Source organism: Lepeophtheirus salmonis, chromosome 6 (assembly GCF_016086655.4).
Source record: "Lepeophtheirus salmonis chromosome 6, UVic_Lsal_1.4, whole genome shotgun sequence".
NCBI classification, from domain to species: Eukaryota; Metazoa; Arthropoda; class Copepoda; order Siphonostomatoida; family Caligidae; genus Lepeophtheirus; species Lepeophtheirus salmonis.
The window spans coordinates 55,465,362-55,492,006 of NC_052136.2; the positions used below are offsets into that span (position 1 = coordinate 55,465,362).

At 32.3% G+C, this 26,645-nt stretch overlaps 4 protein-coding genes and 1 pseudogene across 6 annotated transcripts in view; 1 reads left to right on the forward strand and 4 right to left on the reverse strand.

The window, feature by feature from the left end:
- Positions 1-26,645, forward strand: part of LOC121119773 (retinoid isomerohydrolase) — a 116,683-nt gene that overhangs the window by 36,720 nt on the left and 53,318 nt on the right. The window lies entirely within an intron of this gene.
- On the reverse strand, positions 235-6,941 carry LOC121119775 (cathepsin L-like proteinase). 3 transcript variants are annotated; one of them, XM_071889740.1, is made up of 5 exons: positions 4,052-4,326; positions 3,776-3,967; positions 3,190-3,706; positions 1,034-1,103; positions 235-973 (listed from the first exon to the last, which is right to left on the reverse strand). In XM_071889740.1, exons 1-4 carry the CDS (start codon positions 4,299-4,301, stop codon positions 1,037-1,039), a joined length of 1,026 nt encoding a protein of 341 aa, XP_071745841.1. In that variant the 5' UTR covers positions 4,302-4,326; the 3' UTR covers positions 235-973; positions 1,034-1,036. The 3 variants fall into 3 exon arrangements, with proteins under 3 accessions (XP_071745841.1, XP_040570497.1, XP_040570499.1); XM_040714563.2 differs by lacking the exons at positions 235-973; positions 1,034-1,103; positions 4,052-4,326 and adding an exon at positions 6,673-6,941 and having other exon boundaries at positions 2,956-3,706; XM_040714565.2 differs by lacking the exons at positions 235-973; positions 1,034-1,103 and having other exon boundaries at positions 2,956-3,706.
- LOC139905887 (cathepsin K-like) lies at positions 5,511-6,595 on the reverse strand. Its single transcript, XM_071889741.1, has 2 exons — positions 6,405-6,595; positions 5,511-6,349 (listed from the first exon to the last, which is right to left on the reverse strand). Exon 2 carries the CDS (start codon positions 6,309-6,311, stop codon positions 5,661-5,663), a length of 651 nt encoding a protein of 216 aa, XP_071745842.1. The 5' UTR covers positions 6,312-6,349; positions 6,405-6,595; the 3' UTR covers positions 5,511-5,660.
- Positions 8,323-9,547, reverse strand: LOC139905886 (uncharacterized; annotated as a pseudogene).
- LOC121119776 (cathepsin L-like proteinase) lies at positions 24,871-26,281 on the reverse strand. The gene is made up of 3 exons (XM_040714567.2): positions 25,957-26,281; positions 25,693-25,884; positions 24,871-25,622 (listed from the first exon to the last, which is right to left on the reverse strand). The coding sequence occupies exons 1-3, from the start codon at positions 26,207-26,209 to the stop codon at positions 24,937-24,939; spliced, it is 1,131 nt and encodes a 376-aa protein (XP_040570501.1). The 5' UTR covers positions 26,210-26,281; the 3' UTR covers positions 24,871-24,936.

Here is a 26,645-nt window from a genome sequence, read left to right on the forward strand (position 1 = left end):
TTTTAAGCAGTAATAATTTAATTTATCTTGTATTCAATGAAACAAATTCTCACGCTCTTAAATATTTCAAGAGTACTCCATACAAAAAATGTTGTGTGCGTCTTTTTTTTTTTTTTTTTTTTTTGCTGTAAAGTACTTCACATTTGCAACCAGTAACGTTAAACGTAATATCTAACTCAAATATCCACTCAATGTGAAGTACTTTAAATCCATACGAAAAATGTTGTGTGCGTCTTTGTTTTTTATTTTTGGCTGTAAAGTACTCTTGAAATAATTGCAGTAATTTATTAATTATCAAAAATGTATCACGGGAAGCGGAAAACGCGTTTCATACTCAAAGGTCCAATCATTTATATTTATAAAATGACAGGCAATATTTGAAAGAGATATTACGGTAAATTACAGGATTTGAATTCAAATTTCTGCGATGAATTGAGATACCCGAGAGTGTTAACTGTAGTTTAAAACCTCCGTTTTATCTATCTGACTTAATTTGGCCCCAATATTGTCTTAGAGATATAATTTATTAATTTACTACTTCTATAAATGTGCCGGTGAATTTTGGCTACTTTAGGTACAATTTGTGGTGCCTCCAAAGGATTAATCAGAATCATTTTTTCATTTAAATGAACTATAATTTGTTGGAAAATGTATTCCATGTTCAATTTTGAGAAAAATTATCTAGCTTCCTTTTGGGTGGACGTGCTACAAATATGTAATTTTATTATAATGACTCAGTACTATTATGAGTTGGTCATAAGTTACATATATATAATAGATTTTAATAATTAATTATGACTTAATTCATCTATATTTACATACCTATATGATTGGTGGACGGTTGAGTAAGGTTGTTGTTTTTTGGTCCGCTGAAGCGGACAAAGCGCAATACTGACGTACGGTCCTGGTCACTGTATATACCCGTACATGGACGATAGATGTACTTGTAGTAACAAGTTATTTAAAGTATTTCCTGTTTGTGGTAGAGAAAATGCCATCTTAGTCATTGTCGTGTATCAAAAATTTAGTTTACCTATTATAATTTTTTCACTCCTACAAACAGGACAGATTTTAAATCACAAAACTTATTGACTTTGAAGGATCATAGTTAAGGTTTGATGACAAAAATATGCAAAGTTTTTTATACATAAATAAATTCTCCACACAAGTATCCTTTGAGACTTATTCTTAGAGACATAATCAATCTAATTTCCTAATATTAAAAAATAAAAGCCCTTGCTCAATTCACCATTTTATTTTTTAAATATGAATAAGCATAGATTCAAATACAAAAAAGTTTGCAGAATGTTTGGAAAAGATCAGCTTAGCTATCATGACGTGGCATTAGGTTAGCTTCAAGCAGCTATGAGAAATGAGTTATACATATAAACACAAATAACTCTCCTTGTATAAAAATGATGTAGGCAGGAGTTACTCTGAATTCAATCCTCATTTCTACTCAAAGTCCAACAGAGACTTAAAGTTATTACGTTAATGACGAAAAGAAAGAGTATCATAAATTGATAATAATTGAACAGTTAGGAAAATTGCCCATATTTTGTTTAAACTTCATGATGAATAATAACACATTATAAATTCACTTAAAATTATTTATGACAAATATCATTTTTCCAATTCAATCCAATCTTCTATGATATGGATCGAGAGGATTGGTAAAGAGGGGGGAGAGAGAGAAATAGCTTAGTGCCTCTTTAAAAAATGTTTGAATACCTTCCTCCCTCAGATTAGACCGGGGGTGATGTGGGATTGCTGAAAACCACCCCTAAGTCATCCAATACATCGAAGGAGCCCCCAACCTAATATCAAAAAATAGTTCCAAGCCCTCGAGTTGTGCAGAGTACATGAGGCTACCCTTTGATCCTTAAAAAGTATCACATATACCACAAGAACCCCTCTAATACCAAAAAATAGTTTCAACATCTCTGTCCTCGGGTGGTCTTAAGCAATCCCACACTACCCCCAGGCCAATCCGAGGGTGTAGGGTAATCCAACATATTTTGTGAGCTCCTAAGCTATTTATCGCCCCCTCCCCCTTTTAACAAATCCTCTCAATCAATTTCTTAGAGCATTGGTCTGAACTTAACAAAATTGCAAGGAAATTAAATGCAGTTATATTATTTACACTTAAAGGTACTCCCTTGGGGATGGAACAAACAAATATGTTCAGATATTTGTCATAAATAATATTAAGATAATTTATATTTTGTTATTAATCATCATGAAGTATGAACAAAATACGGGCAATTTTCTCCAGGGCAGTTTTTATAACTGGTAATTTTCTAACATGGCAATTTTCTCCAGCGCAATCTTCCACATAATAATTTTCAGCGCAGAGGTAAAATAATTATATTTTGAAACATTAAACTTGTACAATTCTGGTTTTTGAGAACTCACGAATTAATAGGATTTGTATCCTATCAAATGTATTAAAATTATGAAAATATATAGACCATTTCTTAAATCAAAATTATTAAAATTTGAGAGAAAAAAAATACTAAAGTTTATTAATTTGTAAATGAAGTAACATGCATAAATATAATTATGATACTGGCAAATATGAAAATCCGGCATTATATATAATACCTGATGGTCTCAGGTAAACTAAATAATAAACGACATTCTATACATTATAATAATTATTACCCCAAACCTTCAGATCTAAATATATTCAAAGATGCAAGACATAAATTACATTACGGCATAAATTAAAGTTTTATGTGATCAACCATGGTAATTCGGGCTTTAATCTGTTTAATCTCTTTAATGATGACGTCATAACAATAAAGTTATATTTGGTGAGTTTTAAAATGATGAGTATCATTGTGATAGTAGCAAATCATCACTTGAAATTACACATCAAGTATAAATTTATGTTTCTTTTGTTGGATGCATCAGAAAAATATGACAAAGGAACCAGATAATATAAAAACAATGTCATTTTGCAATATTTTTGTAGGATTTATTGACGAGCTTAAAGAGAACAAATAATATAACAATTAATCAAATGTGGCTCCAATTGGATAACTGGCGTGTAAAAGAACTCCACAGTTTCCACACACCTTTTGTTCAACAATACCATCTCCGTCACATTTCATACCATATTCAGGTGTGCTATTGATTCCACACTCAGTGGTAGTATACCTCTTAAGCTTAGCTACTCCATTAATACCCCAACTGTTTCCCCATGAGTTTCTGACCAACCAATAGGGTCCATCTATAGGATCAGTTCCGTAACCAATCATTTGGATGGCATGATTGATAGTAATATTTTCATCAAAGCTACAGCCGTTTAGAATACCACTCTTATAGCTCTTAAATCTTCCTGCATACACAGATACACCAAGAGGACCCTTATTGGTCAAGTGTTCCATGACAGAGTACATATCATTGGGTGGTAGTACTTCATATCCTCGTATATGGCCCATTTTACCAGTCACAGATGAGGCATTGTATAAACATTCACCACTTTCTTGTGTAAATCCAGAAGTGTAGGGATATTCCTTCTCAGTTTCGATTCCGTATAACTGAGTATACATATAGGCAATTTCATTTATGGCACCCTTACATCCACCGGATCCTCCGCAGGAGTAGGGATTGCTTGAGCAAGATGTGATTTGTTGGGTGGATAAAAGAGGTGGTGAGGTCATGTTATTCTCAATAGCAACGTAGGATTCAATTTGTTCAACTAAAAATATGGAAAATTAATTTTAAAAAATGTATCTGGAATAATAAAAAACATTGATATAAAACTAACCTGCAGAAAATACCCAGCAAGATCCACAGTACCCCTGACTCTTGACGTCGGTGATGACTCCTTTCTCTCTCCAATCTACACTTTCGGGAAGATCCTTAATGTTTCCTTGCTTTGGAGCTGCTGTTCTTGTTACAAGTCCAGCACTGGAGGACATTGGCGAATATCCCATGTATTTACTCTCAAATTCTTCGTCTATGTATTAGTTGGATTGTAAATTCAATAACTTAATTTTTCTTACTCAAATAAAACTATCTATATATATATAAATATATTTACCGGTCAGATCTGAAAATTCGTTGATTCCCATGTCCCAAGTTCTTTTAGGATTAGCATTATGCTCTTCAATCTCTCTCAAATTGTCCACAAATACTTTCAGTTTGAGGGAACGAAGAGCCCTGTTATGATAGGATTTGGAGTATTCTTTCTCAAAAGATTCAAACTCTTGGATTTCTCTTTGAGTTGGACTTGATGCCCCAGCAGCAAGGACTGCTAATCCGAACAAAAAACATACACCAAGAAACTTCATCTTGAAATGAAAATTGAAGTTGAATTACCTTGAATTTATATTCATAATACTATCACCTTGTCATATTTTATCGAAAATGTTTTAACTCCATTTGCAAATATTAATGACAAATATTGACAAACGGTATTTACTTACTGTTCTTAATTATCTATGCAATTTTATTTTGAATAAATACGTTCCTTTTTGGTATCAAGTTCTGAGAGTATAATTCAGTGCCATATTTCTACATGAAAGAAGTATATAGATGAAAATAAAAGTAAATAGTAATCTTCTTTAGCTTCGATCGCCCAATTGCCCAATCATGGCAACGCGGTAGCTAAATAAAGCACTGAGGGAATCAACTTTACGTTGTACATGTCGACACGCGTTTGTAAATTTCTATCTCCTGCATTGAGCTATCCTAATATTTATAAACTTTTATGAATAGTTTTTATTTGAAACAGACTCCCCATGTCTTACCAATTCAATTCCAAGATCCTTAATTCAATCCTTAACTGAGCATCCCTGAATTTCAGAGTCCTTCTCTGGAGTCCACTCTCCCAATAGGAGGATGCTGTTTTATTTTTATTGAATTCCACACCTGAGAATTTTTTTTTATTTTGCGAAGAATGAAAGTAAATTTCAATCCTCTTCTTCAACTGCGATTCCGAATTCCCTTCCACATGAATAGTTATATCATCCTCATATATGTCTAAAAGATGTTTTTTCTTTCCAAAATTAACTTCAAACCCAGAGTAGTTACGCCTAATATCCTGAGCAAATTCCTCAATTGCAGCAATAAAAAGAAAGGGAGACACCTGGCATCCCTGTCTGCAGTTCCTTTTAAGAAGAATTGGTACACTTTCCAGGGGGAAATTCTGGTTTTAAGGCTTTGACCTGACGCCAACATGATTTTAATCTTGTAAACAAGGCGCCAGGAACACTCTTCGACCTTCATAACCTCCTCATCACTCACTTCAGCAAATCAGGCTCCCTTTTTTTTCCTCCATGATAACAACAGTTGATTTAGAAAAGTTTTTATTTTTTTATTAACTAGAATAGTACTTACTTTTACTAACACAACCTAGATTTTAAAATATTCGCCCCAGCGTAATCCAGATTTATTAAAAATTATTTTACCTTACATATTGGGTATTTATTTGCTTAGAGAATCACTTATCTTATCTTCCTTAAAAATATGTATTTACAAATAATAGACTAATGCATAAGTTATATAATCTCAAAATATATTTTAATAATATGGGGGTATAAAAATGTAAAGATGTATTTTTGTAATATTATCAATGTGCAAATAAAATTTTCTGTGACTAGAGATATCTTTAAATACAATGAGAGTTAATTGTAGAAAAGTATGCACAACTATTCCAGTGTAGCTCCGATAGGGTAGCTTGTGGTCGAAATAATACCGCAGTTTCCACATACTTTTTCCTTCTCAACACCATCATTATCACATTTATTTCCATTTTCAGGTGTACTATTGATTCCACACTCAGTGGTAGTATATCTCTTAAGCTTAGCTACTCCATTAATTCCCCAACTGTTCCCCCATGAGTTTCTGATCAACCAGTAGGGACCATTCTTAGGGTCAGTTCCGTAACCAATCATTTGGATGGCATGATTGATAGCAATATTTTCATCAAAGCTACAGCCTTGAAGGATACCAGATTTATAATTCCTAAAACGTGATGCATAAACTGAAACACTAAGAGGACCTTTGTTGGCCAAGTGTTCCATGACAGAGTACATATCATTGGATGGTAGTACTTCATATCCTCGTACATGGGCCATTTTACCAGTCACAGATGAGGCATTGTATAAACATTCACCACTTTCTTGTGTAAATCCAGAAGTGTAGGGATATTCCTTCTCAGTCAAGATACCGTACAATTGAGTATACATATATGCAACTTCCTCTATCGAACCATCACATCCGCCGGCTCCTCCGCAATTGTAGGGATTGGCTGAGCAAGATGTAATTTGTTGGGTAGATAAAATAGGAGGGGACGTCATGTTGTTCTCAATAGCAACGTAAGATTCAATCTGCTCGACTAAAAGTAAGGGAAAATAATTATTAGTAATAAGGGTTTTTAACTGTAATCTTACCAGCGGCAAACACCCAACAAGACCCACAGGATCCTTGAGATTTAACGTTACTAATAACGCCCTCTCTCTCCAATCTACACTTTCGGGAAGATCCTCAATGATTCCTTGCTTTGGAGCTGCTGTTCTCGTTACAAGTCCAGCACTGGAGGACATTGGCGAATATCCCATGTATTTACCCTCAAATTCTTCGTCTATGTATTTGTTGGTTTGTAAATTCAATGAATTAATTATTCTAACTCAAATGAAACAACAAGATATATATATTTACCGGTCAGATCCGAGAATTCGTTGATCCCCATGTCCCAAGTTCTTTTAGGATTAGCATTATGCTCTTCAATCTCTCTCAAATTGTCCACAAATACTTTCAGTTTGAGGGAACGAAGAGCCCTGTTATGGTAGGATTTGGAGTATTCTTTCTCAAAAGATTCAAACTCTTGGATTTCTCTTTGAGTTGGACTTGATGTCCCAGCAGCAAGGGCTGCTAATCCGAACAAAAAACATACACCAAGAAACTTCATCTTGAAATGAATATTGAAGTTGAGTTTTCTTTTACTTTATACTTAAGCCACTATCATTTTATCAGTTTATCCCTTATTTGAACAAGGAATGCTTACCTATGTATATAAAAATATTGCGATTAGAAAAAGTTACTTCCCCTTTGAGTTTGAGTTACGAACGGCAACAGTAAATGAGCTAACCTAAAAATTTGCCAGATTATTGAATTATAAAATATGAAAGAAAATTAAAGTAGGACCACACTGGGAAAATTAAAAAACGGGTCAATTTTTGTTAAAATGATACTTTTGAGATCCACACATCTTGACCCGTTTTTATCTCTACCCAAATATATAGAAATACAGTTTGAAATTGTAATCTTTCTATAACAAATTGGTATTAACATTTTGGAAAATGAACGAGAGGGAGAGAATAAAGTTTTGAACCTTTGAATAAATTTCAGTCTCAATAAAACCTATACAGGTAATCCCATAGGCTCATACATAATTATTCTTATTTTCAAAGTAAATTGAAGATACTCGCCAAAAGTTATGAAATTCTTAAACACCTGTAAGTAGTAGATCATAGCTCCTTTGAAATGGAGTGTCCCAATATTGATATCCACATACGTTCGGATGCTAAAAGAAATACCAAATTTAGTTTCTTAATGTGGATTCATTTTTCCCCCAATCTGATTCCGCATTGAACTATGACTGACATCGTCATCAGAAGATGATACATAGGGACATGTATAGGAAAAAAAATAAACCTCACGCTATTAACATTTACTATGAATTTTTTATTTAATTTTTTCGGAAAAAAATTAATAAATTGAATTTTTTTGGAAAAAAATTAATAAATTTAATTCCCAATATAGCATTTTTTTGAAAAAACTATAAATATTGATTTTTTAGGAAAGAAACTTTAAATATAAAATTTTTAGGAGAAAAATTTCAAAAATCCACAGATATTCAGAAAAATTTTTGAACATACATAATTCTGCTCAAAAATTAATTTTTTTGAAAAAAAGTTTCAAAAATGAATAGCTGTTAACAAAAAATTAGATTTTTCGGAGAAAATTTTTAAAAATCCGTAGCTATTTACAGACAATGAATTTTTTTGGGAAAAAATTTGAAAAATTAAATTAAATTTGAAATACTAAATTTTTAAATTTTTGTTTTCAAATATTACATTATCCAGTTCGAATGAAATTTTTTTTTTTTTTTTTTTTTTGCGGGGGGTTCAGCCCCTCCAGGCCTCCCTCTGCAGACACCCTATTTATGTATTTTCTTATTTAAAAAAAAAAAGTACTGAAATACAATACAGTCAAGAACGTCTCCCTGTTTCCCATCTATGAATGGGTTTTTAACGCCTGAAACGACCTGACTGGTGATGCATCCAATGTTTGCACACTTATCCTCAAATTATTGACAATTTAGAAATATTTGCAAACTCATATACAAGTTTTTAAAGTTTATCGCATTCACAAAAACATCACTGGTATGTGTAGGAAAAGATTATTTTCAGAACCGGTAAAATACGGTTCCGTTATTTCTGGCCAAAATCGCTTACATACTATTATGTAATGACAACGCTACATTCTCAAATTTTAATCCTCATTAGATGTTCAATTTCCTGTAATTGACGACGTAAACCAGTTAATGACATTTACTCCCAGTGTTTTTCTTTGATATAAGTTATATATGATTTCTTCAATCTTCATTCTACTACAATGGTTATTAAATATTGTTATCTAATACTCTAAGATAGTCAATATAATTGTGATTATATTCATATTGATATTTCATTATGAAGCATTAGTAGTAAAACAACAGTGGATTTTTTTTTTCAACTGACTTATTCTCAAAGGTTTGGACCAACAATTCTTATAATTCAATGATAAAATCGGAAGAAGAAGTAACCTATAACCATCATTCCATTCTTGCTCCAATTGGATAATTGGTAGGTAAAATAATTCCACAGTTACCACAAACCTTTTGCTCTACAAGCCCATCATTACTGTATTTGATACCAAATTCAGTTGTACTATTGATTCCACACTAGTAGTTGTATATCTCTTAAGTTTAGCTACTCCATTAATTCCCCAAGTGTATCCCTATGAGTTTCGGACTAACTTAGCACCTGTTCCATAACTAATTAATTGAATACCATGATTAATGTTGATATTTGAATCAAAGTTACAACCGTCTAGAATACCACTCTTGCAGTTCTCAAATCTTCCAGCAAATACGAACCCACCAAATCTTGTTGGCCAAGTGTTCCATTACCGAATACATATCACTAGAGAGTAAGGATTCATATCCAAACACTCGAACCATTGGACCTTGAACCGACGAGGCATTGTATAAACATTCACCACTTTCTTGTGTAAATCCAGAAGTGTAGGGATATTCCTTCTCAGTTTCAATTCCGTATAACTGATTATACATATAGGCAATTTCATTTATCGAACCCTTACATCCACCGGATCCTCTGCAGGAGTAGGGATTGCTTGAGCAAGATGTGATTTGTTGGGTGGATAAAAGAGGTGGTGAGGCCATGTTATTCTCAATAGCAACGTAGGATTCAATCTGTTCGACTAAAAATATAGAAAATTTATATGGAAGCATAATTATGTGCAGAGGCATCGCTGGCCTCCTATTTCTTGGGGAGGGGGGCTTCAGCCCTTCAATTGTTTCTGAAGCCCAAACAAAATTTTTATCAAATCTTATAGGTATATATTTATATGTCTGTTTTTAGTGTTATCAAAATCCAAAATGGTTGAATAGATTAGTCAAAAATTTAGCAAATTAGACGTATAAAAAAATCAAGTATGTCCTTTTGATATCATTTTGGGCCTTTGAGGTCATTAAAAGGTTTTTTTTTAGACAGGAATAAAAGCTCCCTTTCCTTCTCTCTTTCTATATGTATCTCTCTCTCCCCACTCTTCTCTTCTCACTATGTAGATATCTTTCAATATCCATCTTTCGTTAGAATGAATATTGAAGTTGAACTTCTTTGAACAAATACTCTTATTACTATCGCTTTATCGTTTTATTTTAAACAATTTGCTCTCCGATTGTCAATAATGGTTGCAAAAGTTGATTAAAGTTCAAAATTTAATGAGAAAATTAGTGTTGTTTTTGTTTTAATCTACTAATCCTTAGCTCCTTACGTGAATTTGTTATTATCCACGATATTGGTATGTGTATTATAAAATATGTTCTATATCTTTGAGACTTGAAGGTAATTTTAAGGAACGTCAATCCGAGATAAATTTCAACTCAATTTTTTTTTACGAAACGACACACTTTTTAGAAAGATCGATTTTGGTTTCATTTTTTTAGTGATCATTTCAGTAAAATCTTAACCCTTATGAGTAGATATATTACATATAAATATTTCGTCAAATAGAAAAATTCATTCAAAGATGCAAGTGTTTATGTATGTATTGAAATATTTATGTATATAAAGCAACAAGGACAAGAGTGTTTTGATTTTATAATCTCATCTTTCTTTTACATCAACTCAATACAAAAAAGTCATTAATGGCAATGGGATTTATCGTTATTGAATAGTTTATGGTAAAGGTTTCATTTTGAACTAAAAAAATATTTACGTCATAAATAAATAAATAGTATTCAATTTTGAACTCATAACTATTTTATACACCTCATAGAATAAACGAAAGATAATATTGCTTTAGAAGTTGATTGTTAATTTCAAAGGTTTATGAGGATTATAATTATTTTACCTTATATATTTCATTTTATCTACATAATACGCGAGTAATGCTAGCAAAAATTGCAGTAAAATGTATAATTGCTAACTTAATGTTTACGATCATAAGAGGAAAGTATTGATATATAGTAAGTATCTTACAATTTTATTTAGTGCAATACTTATCTTTTAAATGAAAATGTCAGAGTACACCTAGAAGAAGAAGGTGCATCGGTCCACTCTGGGCAAGGTCATCTGAAAGGCAGGAGGAAGGTCGCTTAGAAGATTTGAGAGGCAACTCCTGTCCCAACGTCTAAAAGAACTCCGTCTTCAGAGATGTCAACAACTCTTGAATGATCTGAATCACAACAGCAACCGGGTAATTTTTTTCTTACATGAAAAGACCCTTTACTGGGTTCCATCTACAACAAGCATAATGATAGGGTGTTATGCTTTGACAATGCTGACAACAGCATCATGACAGTCACCTAGACCTAACATCGGGTCTCTCTAATTATGTTGGGGGTTATGGTATTAACTGGAAAAAAATGCCTCCAATTTTGTTTCCTGTTGGATACAGGTTACCTGCGGCAAACTACTTGTTGGTGATGAAAGAAAATGTGGTCCCATAGGTCAAAAAGACCATGAAGCAGTCCAACAATGCCACGTTCGTATTTCAGCAGGATGGGGCTCTGGCACATACTGCTAATATAGTACAAGAGTGGATGGGTAGCAACAAGAACTAATGACTCAAGAACCTTTGGCCCCTCAGAGCCTAGATCTGAATCCACTAGACTACTCAATTTTGTGGCAAATTGAGAAGAAGACCTGCAAAGTCCGCCATCCGAATATTGATATCCTGAAGACCCTTCGTTAACCACAAGTTGAGGATCATGAAAAAGAACTACGTTGCCCATGTGTGCAAGGAGTTCCACAGGGGGTTGGAGGCTGTCATTGAGGCTGATGGTGGCCAGATTTATAATTAATGTGCATTGTTATAGTAAAAAATATTATAATATCAAATTTTCTATGTACAGCATCATCCTGATCAATTAGATATGATTATTTTAATGACTACTGAGAAGCAGATCTCATTACTTTTTCTACACCCATACATGGAACAATTTATAGTTGGACTATCTTCATCAAATGTACTCCAAATTATTCATCCCATTTTTGAGTTACACATTGTACAACTTGCTCATAAAAGTTACAATCTGTACACAAAATATCCATATATTGATTTAAAATGACATTAAATGATCAGAGGGCTTTTTGCTAGGATTTTCAAGGTTCATTGAAGACTGCCAAGAATATTTTCTATAAACTCCACAATTGGTGTAAATTTACCATTGATCATTATTTTGGCTTTAAGAATCATAAACATAGAGCTAATACCATAATAGAGTGACTATTGGCGCTGTTGTAGTTGTATATTACGGTGAATATTGTCCCTAGCTCAGTGACGGCAACCTTCTATATTTAACAATAAAAGCATGTAGTAAATTAGTAACTTATAAAGAAGATTTGCAAATTAAGAATCAATTGAATATCAATTGAGAAGAAGGTAAGTTGTTGTATCTCAATTAGTACTAATAGATTAATTAAGGGCAAACAATTTGATATCATCAAGAATGGCAAGAGGGGCTGTTTTTTTCATTGAAATTGTTACTTTCATCCTACTTGGATAAAAGAGATTTTCGTATAAACTTTCAAAATCCTTAAAAATACTTTCTTCAAAATGAAAGTGTTTCTTATTCCGTGCTTCTTTCTACCCTGGAGCTAGAGCAACTTTCATTTTATTCTGATGAAATTTGATGTGCTTCTTAGTTCATTTATTTTCCAAGCTAAGACCTTTTTCAATTTGAAGTTCATGCAGTTTGGCTATCTAGTTTCAGCGAACAGTTCCTCTCCCATGTTTGCTTCAATCTTGCTTTGGTCGTTAAAATAGTTTTTAAGTGATTGCATTCAAGATGTAGAGATTCTTGCGTTATATCTGGGGGAAAGGAATAGGTGTGATCTTTATATACAATTTTGGTGCAAGATATGTTTATGTTAAACCATAGAAAAAAAACCACAGATATATGTAGGAGTTCGACTTGTTTAGATGATATTAAATATTCATCATAGTACCTTGTATACTTTTTTCCTTTTTATTTTTGTATAAAGGAATGATCATTTTTACTTATTTAAAATAAAGATATTTAAATCTTAACATATATATACATAGACAACTACATTACCTCAATACTTGTATTTGATTCTGGAACATCTGAATTGCATTGCATATATTTATTCGTCTTACTCTCATTCTGAGAATGACGAACAAGAAGTCGGCGTCATTTCGGACTAGGAAACATAGTCTATCCGGAATACCTAGGAATACTGACGTAATACTTCCTTGTTGGAGACAATGATTTTGTACAACACCATAACGAAAAAAAGTACGACTCCTTAAAATGTTTTGGACACAAATAGGTGTGTAGTGATGGCTTAAAATTTTCGCGGCGAATTGCCCGTAGCTATTCAATTCTAAATTGAGGATCTTGTAGAATCCGATGAAATGAAATTTGGTTTAATTTCACCTTGTCCGATCCATGGCAATTACTTCAGCAACTAGTTTCAAAATAATTCCTCTTTCCCCAACAAGTCGAGCCAGGTCAAGATTTTTCATTTATTTGATAAGCCAGTAAAGAGGAGAAAAAGTCACTCTACTTATGTATATTCTCTTTGATCACAAAAATAATATACTAGAGTATATCTTCCTGCTTTAAGAGCCACATTATGGCCGTAACTACAATAAAGGGCGTACGCAGGGTTATACAGGGAGCGGGAATCAGATTGTCGCCTACTTTGAACCTTGATAACTTGAAGACAACATTATCAAATAAAAAACCGGTTACCAAATAGGAAAGCTATTCTGGTCAGCTGACGATAAGTAGTTCAGTTAGCAACATGCCGTCATCATATGAAGAGATAAAGAGCTATAAGTGGAAAGAGGAGCTTTCGAAGTCCGCCGTATTCATGGCATTGGTTAATAATGGAGGTGAAATCTCCAATTCAACGATTGCTTCAACCTTAGGAGTGAATTTACGGACTGTTCAGGGTATCCGTGAGAAGCTAGAGGACACCTGGGATGTTGATGCCACCATAAAGAGGCAACCAAGGAGGAGGGCGCCGACAGGAGAGTCAGGGACACCGACTTTGTCAACAAGGTGAATAAGATGGTTGAGGATGACCCTACCAGGTCCATGAAGGCCATGGTGAGGGATCTGGGCTGCCATGAGAAAACAATAAGGGACTGTGTATCTGAGGATTTAAGGTGCAAGACCTACAAGATGTAGGTGGGCCAGAATCTCCATGCAGTGGTTAACCGAGAACTGTTATGACGTCGTAACCAAGGATTTGTGGCCTCCTAACTCTCACGACCTTAATCCTTTGGACTATTTTGTCTGGGGCTATGTCGAGAGACATACCAACAGACATCCCTATAGCACCAAGGCCAGCCTGATGGACTCCATCAAGGAGATATTCGGCAACATGGACAATGAGATGGTCAGAAGAGCCTGAGGCCGGTTCAGAGGCCGTATTGAGGCCGTTATTGATACCAACGGTGATTATATCGAATGAATGGCTACTCTATACCTATATGTTCGTCATAGTTTTGATTTTCAATAAAAAGTTAAAAAATGTATATTTTGTGTTGGTTTTTGTAGAAAAATATTTTGGCGACAATTTGATCCCCACTCCCTGTATATATATATATTTTTGATAAAAAAATCCACAAATCTACATCTAATCACTAAAAAAATCTTAACTTTTTCAAAAAAAAGTCAAAAATCCACAGTTATTCACTAAAAATACAAGAAATATGATATTTTTAGAAAAAATTTCAAAAATTCATACTTATTCTCAAAAAATTGAATTTTTTGAAATAAAATTGAAAAATTAAATTTGTAGATATTAAGTTTTTTGTAAAAAAAAAATTTAAAAAAACCCAACTCTTCACTAAAAATTTAAAAGATATTAAATTTTTTAGATAAAAAAAGTCAAAAACCCACTAAAAATTACATTTGTTGGAAATCAAAATTAAAAAATTAAATTTCAAATATTATATTTTCTAGTAAAACTCAAAAATTCCTTCACTACCCGTCCAGTCCACCCCCTGGGAGCCCCTGATAATAAAATAACTAAACGAAACTACATCCATCTTGTTCTTTGCTATGAGGAGAACTTAGCATTGGATCATGAATATTTAATTCAATTATAGACTTTAGCATGAAATATTTAAAGAACATAATGTCTTGGAGCAGATGGGCATATCTATTTATTATGTTCTTCGTGAGTTAACTCATTAATCTCTCCCAAATTTTTATGGAATTGCTTCATGTATTAAATAACTACTTATATCTACCTATGTATATTAAAGTCAATTTTGCCCTCAATGGAGTTACTTATTATCACTAAGTATCTTCTATATTACTTAGAAATAGGCTTGACACAATTCTAGACTTTTCAAAGTCTCTGGAATACATAAAATGTGTTGTCAAAGTCTACGAGAATTTGGGACTATTACATTTTCTAAAATCCTAATTAAAGTAATAAAAATTCTAAGGACTTTAACTTTAAGATTTGTTATTTTTCATAGTAGTAAGCAGATTACATAGGTGCATAAAAAGAAGTTACTAATCTACTTTCTAAGTTTGTTATTTATATATACAAGGTGTGCAATTATGAAACCGAAATTGTTCTAACTTCTGGCAATCCTCGACAATACAAGTTTCATTTAACAGTTTACATTTGTAATAGCGTTGAAAATGTCAAATTTTGTACCTGGAAAGTACGATTTGAGGAAGAACATTGATTTTCTGTAATCATTTGTAAAAAAACTGCTGCAAAATTGGATCGAATATTAGTTGAAGCTTACGGTGAGCATTGAGAAACCCCCCCGAGAAAGTTTGCTATGAGCTGCGAAAACCTGGCAAAACTAAACGCAACAAATGATCACATTGAATAGAGTTTTCTGTGAAAAACGAGCAGAATATTAAAAAAGCCAACACAAAGTGATTTTGCTTCATGACAATGCACCATGACACAACGCAAAGCTAGTCAAGGCAAAGAAATTAAACTGAATTTTTGATGTCTAATACTCAGGGATGATCGAAATGTAGAGAAAAATAAGTCATAACTTATACGTCATTGGACCCACCTTAAGTGAACAAACCGCCTCAACCCTCCGAGAAATATTTTTTTCATCGGATGAATTAAAACAGTTCATTTGTAAATTTTTCAATATTCCATTGTTTAAAGTCGGATCCTTTGGAATGTATCACAATTAAAATATCATTGAATAAAATAATTCTCTTATTTATTTATTTTTTTGTAGTTAAATAATTAACAACCTTTGATATTTTAATGGTCTATTAACTAGAATTTAATTGAATAAAATAAAATTATGAATGCATACACACACAGTGTATTGTATTATTATTTACGAAATTGCAAAAAAAAATTATAACTAATTGAAACGCATACAGTAGACGCATTTTTGGTAAATAGGAGCACTAAAGGGTAAAAATAAGCACTCCTTCTTCACAACTAAAAGAGGATTTCATTGACTTTTATAAAATATTTTCTATTATCTTTTCTTCAATTTAAAATAAATAAAAAGTAATTTAGTTATTTATATGTAATAATTTATAGGAATGAAATTCAGTAGACCTTAAAATGGTAAATAATGATTTCACTTAAGACAAACTTTGCTGTATTAATATATATGTTGCAGTTAAAGTAAGAAATCCGTTATATTGCATAATAACTAGGTAATGTGCATAAATAACTGGACAAGACTGTTAATGTGCATAATAACTAAAAAAGATGGTTAATGTGCAAAATTATTGAAATCATAAATTTCATATTATCTTCCGGGACCCTTTCCTAAGGCAAACATTAATGTTCGGCTCATGAGATATGTAGCATGTCCACAAGGTTTGATTAAAAGTAAGCACCCTTCGTCAATTCATGTATTATGATTAGGGGCATCATTCACTGTACCCCCGGTTGATATCCCGGGCCACGTGCTGTGTTGCGTGGCAACGTCACTAACAAACGGTTTGTAATCTACTGCCAATTCAACCAGGGCTAAAGGGTATGCCGTTTCTGATGATATTACATTAATTGGCGGTATATTACAGCCCGTTTGTTAGTTACGTTGCCAAGCAACACAGCCCGTGGCCCGGGATATCAATCGGCGTTACAGTGGATTTTAAACTTGTTTTTTCTAAAAAAAAATTAAGTAAGTCGGTCATATTTAGCACAAAAAGTTTTGTCTCTTAGAAAAATAAGCCCACCCCAAAATATAATCCTGCATCAATCTGTTATATAGAGACGGAAACTTATCAAATCGTCCATTGAAACCCCTCATTTGTAATCTAAGTAATTAATCAAGTAGCAGTAGAGCGTCTGATGATTAATTTTGCGGGGAAATCTCATTTTTAGGATGTGAAGCTTGAAAAAGTGCTCCAAAAGCCATTATCAAGTATGATTCAATTGGTTGAACAAAGAAATAAATTAAAATCTAACTTTTAATTACAGATCTCTTTTATTAGTGAGCATAGAGGAAGGATCTCTTATAAAAAATCATCGAAGAAATACATTTCTTAGGGAATATCCAGGAAAATACTTCTTAAATTGTCAATTCCTTCATAATTCATCATACTTCGTTAGTATTGGAGAAGAGCGTCTGTTAATGAACCTATTTTCATCTATTGATTTGATCTCCCTTTCCCAATTGAGTAAAAGTTTTAAGAATAGTTTTTCTGTATCATTATATGTTTTTGAGAGTTATTGTGAAGCAATGATTATCAAGAATGCTTCGTTTTCCCCCAATATTTTGGGATTATATCTGTATAAATCTTTAATATCAAACATTTTAAACTTATATTATTGATTACTCAACATGTTCAGCAATTCATAAATTAGTATATATTTTGGTTGTTTTAATGCAACAAATTGTTATGATCGGCGAGACTTAAATTAAAGACAGGGGACATAATCATGTTTGGTTACTATTTCAAATTGATTTCGATAATTTATTGTGACAACAAGTTCAACTTTTAATTCCCATCAAGTATTTTTAACCAAATAATAATTATTATATTAAGATTTATTATTGTTTTGAATCTTCTTGAATTTGAATAACTAATGATCTAAAACATTAAACAGTTAATTATTCATCTTTAAAATAACAACATGTTATAATAAACTTATGAAGAAAACTTAAAAATACTTTCTAAATTTTATAATAGTTATTTTTGTTTGAAAATCCTATTATAAATTACTCAACGCCAGTGTTGAGCGCAAAACCGGTGTTTAAAATCAAAATTGAGTTATGTATCTTAATTAGTTACTAAGCCATGGTCGATTATGTATTTTTTTAATGTTTTGTGTTACCTTGACCTCTCAAAATTTAATACCCTCTTACTGGAACTGTATATAATCTTCTTAACAAATTTGATCAAAATTCATCTGTAACTTTTGAAGTAATCATGTTAACTAACATAAAAACAAAATATCCAGGATCAACACTCGGTAGAGTGCATAAAATCAAATTGAGCCATGTATCTCAATTTGTTCCAAAGTTTTGGTGGATTATACACTTTTGTACGTTCCTTCTTACTTTGACCTTGATCTTGAAACTTGACCTCTCAAAATTTTGTGACATCTTACTGGGACCATTTCGTAGCAAGTTTGATCATAACAGATCTGTAACTTTTGCCGTGATCCTGGTGACTAACAACAAGGCAAAAACATTACCTCTCTTCCATTTTCGTTGGTGGAGTTAAAAAAAGGAATGATGACATGATTCACAGGATATAGGCAATTAGTTTTAAATATGACATAGTTGGCCCACATAACATTCTTATAAATTCTTTATAAAAGGAGGCTAAATATCTTTTCTGACTAGAGGGTTGAGTTACTAGCTTTCACTGATCATAAATAATGATATATTATCACCTAAAATTAAGCAACCTAGCTCGGAAATCATTTGACTGAAGCTGATGAACACTCGTGTAGAGTAATTCACCTTTAAAATAATTATTATCCCAATAATTACATCTTGTTTGGTAATGTCCTCAATTATAATACTTAGTAGTTAAAAAAATGACATATTGAATTGAAACACAAATTAACTAACTTCGTATGTTGTGCAAAATCCCTGGAGCCGATGTTGTAATGGACAGATTGAACTTCATCTTCCTACCAATTTACTCTTATTTTTGTAGGTACACAATTGGTATCTAATTTTTGTTTGAGCTCAAACAAATTTTAAATGACATCTGTTCTTAATTCTATTTCATCACTTTTGCGTTTACGCTTCAAATTCGCCATTGGCATTATATTAGTCTTTGGTTTGATTGTCGCTTCTGTTTTTAATCCTATAGATGTTATAGCATTTCTTCTTAACATAAGTCTTTTTATTTCTTCTTTTAACTTTCTATTTAACTAATTTTCTAACTATATATTCAATAATAATTGTATTTATGCACTCATAATTATTATCATTACTTTAATTGAAATCAAATATTTTTTACTAGGTAATTACTCATTTAGAATTTTGATGTTTGAAGTTAGAAATTAATGCAAGAAAGCTGTTATGTTTTATCTGTGAGCTTTAGACCAACTGTTTCATCAGTGAGGCAATAAGAAACTACACAAGTTGATGACCTATTTCACGCCTACGAAGAATGATCATTTTCTATTCAAAATCTACATATATTTATACTTAGTTGACGATAAAATAAAATAATTCATTAAATCAAAACTACTCATAAAATAGAATAGTTTATCGAGATATTAAGTAAACTATGTTTTAAATTATATTATTGCGGATATAAATGGTCGGAACAAAAATAAAGACATTATATACAAAACCTCTTAAAGTAATTGCCTCAAAAAATTGCTAACTATATTTGATTCTTATATAAACGCATAAACTATGATAGCATATAAAATTCATCAAAAGACTCATTGGTTCATCCGAATAATAAAGAGTTGTTAATTCTCCTCTAACCTTCGTATCTATCCCTCATATTATATTTCAAAGATAAACAAATATATATTTAAAACATTTATCGATCTTCAACTAAAGTTTTTTTTTTTTTTCAAAACTAATTTGACCATTGAATATTTATTTATCTTCATTTGGTAAATTATTTATTAAGGAGGATAAAAATACAAATATTTAGTCAAATCAAACTTAAGGTATATTGATATAAGTTGAAGTTATCTACATAAAAATATAAAGGTGGTATGATGATTTTTGATTATTGATGGTAAAAACGTTCTACCAATCAATATTAGCTCAAAAAACTAGAAAACTAGCTTCAAAAATTTGATTTTATAATTTTATTAAAACTTTTACATTGTTAGAAAAATTGGAAATACGACAATATTACTATTGTATTGAATAATTAATCATTGTCAATAACAGGATTTTCAGAATTGTTGGAGCATTGAGAAGAATGAATACTTGGTAATTGGCTGAAAATTCTTTTAGAATCGAAGGTAACGAACGGGGCTTTAGCAGGTATAGCAACTTTTTCAGGCCTATCTTCTCCAAGATACTTCATTTGAACCTCGAAGGATTCTGGAGAATTTGCGGATTTTCTTAAAGCCAGGATTATTTTCCAAAATTTGTTATAGTTTTGATTGAAATGGCTCCAGAGATATCTATTCTTGGAGTTTGGTCAATATTCTTAGAAAGAAGGACTCGTTCTTCCAATGGAATAACCGTGGATACTCCGAGCATCAAGTTTATCTTTATTGTTGAGAGTTGGGAAGGAATTTCCGTATCTTAGAAAAGATCGTTCTCCTGAAAAATGGCTTGACTGTCCTTCTCCATTTCCATAATAAATATTTGGATAGAAACAAAAATTTACATGTAGTAAAATGTAGCTTTAAGCCTGGTCCCCTATCTTGTTATGACAGGTTCCAGGCTAAGGGGATCTGGCAGCAAGCTGCCAGATTAATTTGAGCCTATTGAAGTCAAAATTGTCCACAAAAATAAAGGACTTACTTGTTGGACGATAATGTTCTTTGCATTTTTGGCATCATAAATATTGTTTAAATAGAGTTATTCCAAATATTGACAGTCTATAGGGCCGGCAAGAATCACAACCCATTTTTTTAAATTTATTTCTACTTCAAAGATATTTTCTTCGATTCAAAAAAAGATACATGAACAATTAAAATATTTTTGAGTCTGAAAACTTATACCAACAAATCTGATGCTTTTTTCTTCAATTAAGATCTTTGGAATCTAAAATTAACATACAAATGTAGAACTCTGCTTAAATATTAAGTTTTGAATTTATATCTACACTTAATCTTGCCTACAATTATTGCTTAACAGTTTCAATTATTTATTTCGAACTAGATCAAGCAAAACAGTGACTAATGCTACTTTAAAAAAATGGAGGGTTGGGGGGGGGATGTAGAAGCTCCACAACAAGTTCATAGTAGTGATTGGACGATTAATTGGAGTCGGAGGAAAAAAATTTATTTTTTTGTTAATAATTGTGGATTTTTTCACCCAAAAAAATCCAAAAACCAAGCCTCTCCTAAAATATAACCCTGTGGACGCCCCTGATTTCTAAATAGTATTTTTTAACTATTATTTAAAATATTAAAGAATGGCATTGCGATTTTTGTTTTGTTTTTAATCGTCCCATCACTAGTCCATAGGGAGCATTTTTATAAAATGTCGTCAAATAGTATTTACACTGTAATCAAATATCTTTGCAGTTAAATTCTTTTCGAAAAATGGGGAATGATACATCCCTCCTAGTTTGTACACCGCCTGTTTTCACGTCTATCTTCTAATAATTTAATTTAGGAAATTTAAAAACTTACTTTTGGCTTTACATTTACCATTTAGTAGAATATTGCTTCAGACACATCGAGTAGCCACAAATTTTTATTTTTTTAAATTTAAGTTGTATTAATAACTAAAACTCGTTCCAATGACGTCACCAGAAATAGAAAGACAGATATTTATTTTCTAAATCTGTTCTGCATGCCCAGGCATTTGCTTGTTACCTAACCTTGTTTTAGTAACATTGCCTAAGCATAGCAAGACTTCACATAACTTTGATAAGCTTTTGTGCTACAGAAAAGCTCGTTGTGATTTGTTGCATTTCATAGGATTTTGAATTCTTTCTTTATTTCTATTTATGAATTAAAGTTGAGAGATGCAATGAAAATAGTTATGTGATGGATGCAAAGTAACTCAAATGTTTATTTTAAATCCCTCCTTATATTTACTTACAAATATTATAGCTATTCAAATATTTAATTTATGTAATGCTCAGTTAGTTATCATATATTGATTGTAAGTAATGTCGTTACTTTTGCATCCCACAAGCATTGAAAAAAAGAATAAGCAATACATACATATATTTTGAATTCAATTATTCATAATTTTGGAAGAATACACTTATGCATGTATATAATAGGTGACGTAAAAAGCTCTGAGTGTTTTCTTTTTGCTTTATTTTGACAACAAAATTAACATATTAAGGATTATCCGAATTATATAAAATAAGCGCCATTTTGTTGGATAACTTCTTTTCATTTTAAGGGAATTTTATAATTCCACAATTGAAGAAGTCTTCCTTCCTATTGGTAAAAAACTTGAACGGCTCATTTTCACAATCCTCTCTTGAGGCCAGTTTTGTATCATCAAGAAAAAATAATTGAAAAGTGATAATCGCTTTGTGCCAGGTATGAGCTGTATAGTGGGTACAAAAGAAACTCCCATCCAAGCTCTCGAAGCTCCTGTTGCATAATTAAAGATGTGTGTGGCCTCAGGTTGTCTTGATGGAATACAACACTCTTTCTACTGGCCAATTCTGGCCACTTAAGGACGATCCCTTGCTTCAATTTGGTCAGTTATTGACAATATAAGTCCAAATTGAGGATTTTTCCCGATTAGAGCAGCTCATAGTGGATGATTGATGTCCAATCCCACCAAACACAAAGCATAACCTTCTTAGCCATTAATCTGGGATTAGTATCGTTTGAGCCACTTCACCGTGTTTTGAACACGATCTTTTTCCAAAGTTGTTCTCGTATGTGACCCACTTTTCATCGGCAGTCACGATACGCTTCAAAAATGGATCGATTTCGTTAAGCAAAGAGTCGCAAACATCAATTCGATCAAAAATATTATTTTGCGTCAATTCGTGTGACACCCATACATAAAGCTTCTTCTTAAGATCAACCTTATCCAAATGGTTTCAAACGGCTCTCTGACTAATCTTTAGTCCCTCTATGGTCTACTATGGTTGACACTGGGGTAGATTCTACCCGATACAATTTGGCGCGGCATTTCTACTTTCATTAAATAAACCTTTGTATTTTCCTAGTTTTCTCAGTGTTCTCTCGTAAAATTGACTGGAGGATTACACTATTGTCGGACCCTGGGGAATGGAATAAGTGCTCTCATACCAATCTAACTCGATAATTTCCATTATTTTATCGACATTTGCGATGATTGGCCTACCAGAGGAGTTTCTTTTTTTGGCCACTTGTCCACCTTCTCAACTTGATTGTAGTGATACTGAAGAATGTATGGAATTTTCCCTTTTTTTACTTCAATTTTGGTACGCTATAACACACAACTGGCTTCACCAAACACAAAACTGTAAATGAACTTTTTGTTAGTGTACACTTAACCTTTACGCAAACTTTAAGCATTCTATTATACGATGCATTAATTATTGAGATATACCTCACTAAAGACATCTAATGAAAAAAACTCAGAACTTCTTACTTGACCTTATATTATTTGGGTTAATTTTGATAGAATACACATATGTACATAAAAATTAGGGTTTTTCTCCGGGATCTCTTCTTTTTTTTCTGAGTTTTACACCCACGAAAAATTTCTGGGAAATCCTTCATTCAAGGATGATGCCTTCCGAGGATGAAGTTCCTTATTCCAAGCGACAGTTCAGGATATGAGACGAGTGAATATGACTCCGATAGATTATCATATATTGGCAAAAATTGTATATATTCTTGAAAAAGAACTGTGGCTACACTGCTTGTTAACTCCAATACAGGCTATAGTCCAGAAAACACAGTAAAATCTGCCAAAGTAGAAAGTGGATGGAAGCAAAAAGATTCCGTAGCTGGTATTCTATTTATAGTTGCTGTAGATCCCTCATGCTACCGGATAAAGAGCAAAGATGTATTGAAGAAGAAACAACAAGGATAGTGCTATAGAATACATGAATGATTATGCAGATGATATCTTTAGAACCATCGACGCTGAAAAAGTTCTAACAATTGCATAAATCAAGGAAATACAGAAACTTATGTCATGATTCATCCCAATTGCTAAATTAAGAACCTAAGTGTTGGGTGTTGTTATTGGCAAGATCAAATGGAATCCAATAAACAAGGTATTATTTCCAAGTTAAAGGAAAATTCAAACCTAATTAAGTCTCTCAGTTTTCATAGATGGGAGTAAGTAAAAATCTATGGATAGTTCCAAAAGCAACCCATATTTTACGAATATACATGTTTGACTATGACGTTATTGACCTTCAACGCAAACACAATATTTCAATAAAAGAACCACTACTTACCAAAATCTGGTTGGACTTGGAGCCATAGAGTTCAGAAGCATTTGGAAGTATCTTTTGGCGGAATGTATTCTACAAAATTTGAGAAGAAAATACTTTTGGAACTCTCAGTATCTTTTGAAAGTTTTAATCTCCAGTATATTAACTATGGCATGCATTGAATAATATGTAAATATATGTAAACTCAAATTTTGGAGTTCCCTACATAATATAGTGAGTGATAATTTTTACTCTCCTAATTCGACATTTTAACATATATAAGGAAGAATCAAAAACTACATTTTGGAGGGTCCTCAACACATCTATTGGATGGATTTCAATGGTAGTAATTTTATCTTTCTTTCAATGAACTTTAAGAAATGTGTTTTATCGTTTTCTGAGTTTAGTCATTCTCAAAATGTTTTGTTCTTTGTTCCTTTCATAGAATTAAAAAACTATCTCTTGGACCACGCCCCTATTATTAGTCATGAATCGAAATTACTAATTATTTATTTTTGATTTCTTGATTTATATGGTCAAATGTTAAATGACGCTTCCAACTTTAATTTTCGGGGATTTTACCATTTATGTCTATTTATTCAAAAAATGCTATGAAGGTATTTCTTGTATAGTTTTAGTAATATTTTATTACTGATAAAATAATTATGATTAAATAATAATAAGTGCTAATACATGGATACTCCAATAGGATAGTCAGTGTTCAAAATAACACCACAATTTCCACAGACTTTTTGTGTCACAATTCCGTCCCCTTCACATTTGATCCCAAACTCAGGTGTGTTATTGATTCCACACTTAGTGGTAGTATATCTCTTAAGTTTAGCTACTCCATTATCTCCCCAAGTAGGTCCCCAAGAATTTCTGATTAACCAATAGGGTCCAATCTCATTATCTGTGCCATAGCCAATCAACTGAATGGCATGGTTGATGTTGATATTTGAATCAAAGTCACAGCCGTTTAAGACACCACTTTTGTAGTTTCGGAATCGAGATGCATATACCGAAGCACCTAGAGGACCTTTTGTGGCCAAATGCTCCATAACAGAGTACATATCATTGGATGGCAAAACTTCATACCCCCGCACATGGGCTATTGAGCCCTTGATTGATGAGGTATTGAACAAACATTCGCCGTTTACTGAGGTAGTTCCAGAGGTGTAAGGATATTCTTCTTCTGTTGCAATGCCATATAATTGTGCATACATGTAGGCGATCTGATTTACAGCACCATCGCATCCCCCGGCTCCTCCGCATTTGTAGGGATTGGCTGAGCAAGATGTAATTTGTTGCGCAGAAAGAAGAGGTGGTGGAACATTGTTCTCAAGTGCAACGTAGGACTCAATTTGTTGGACTAACAAATATTTCAATCAATGGAAGACAATTACTTACTTTGCAATTGTTAAATTATATTTTCCTCTCACCTGATGTAAATACCCAACACGACCCACATGCACCTTGAGATTTAGCGTCTGTGATAACACCCTTCTCTCTCCAATCCACATTTTTGGGAAGATCCTCAATATTCCCTACTTTGGGAGATATTGCTCTATTGAAAATCCCATAGCTCGATGAAATTGGTGTATAACCCATGTATCTGCCTTCAAATTCTTCGTCTGTATATTTGTTGGATTGTTAATGAATGAGTTAATCTTTCGCAAATGAAGATATATTTTCTAAATATTTACCTGTCAGATCCGAGTATTCGTTGATTCCCATATCCCATGTTCTCTCAGGATTGTCATTGTGCTCTTCAATCTCTCTCAAGTTGTTCACAAATACTTTCAATTTGAGGGAACGATCGGCCCTGTTGTGAAAGGACTTGGAATATTTTTTTACAAAAGTTTCAAACTCTTGGATTTCTCTTTGAGTTGGACTTGAGAATTTCCCTTCAGTATAGGAAACGAAGGCCACTAATAGACAAATCCATTTAAATTTCATTTTGAATTGTGATATATTTTTTTAATTTCTTTAGACTTATATATCAACATACATGCTCAATCTTATCTTTCATATATGCGTAGTAAATTTCTAGTTTATCTTACATATATTTACTCGTCAACTTATAGTGTAGAGAATCAAAATTAGTTTGAACAAACAAATTGTATTTAATTAAATACGTCCTATTCTTCATTAATTCAAATGAAATTGTTTTAAATCTCTAAATGCTCCCCCCTAAAAATGTAGATCAGTATTTGTTATTTGATTTGTCAGTTCATGGAATACTTTATACATGGATGTCTCTCCATTTTATTTTATTCAGTATTTTTTTTGTATCACAGTTTAATGCTAAATTACAAAATCTGATAAACTACTTTTTTTCAGTTTGCCTAAAGTAAAAAAAATAAAAATACAGGAAGGTTATTTTTTGTTTTTC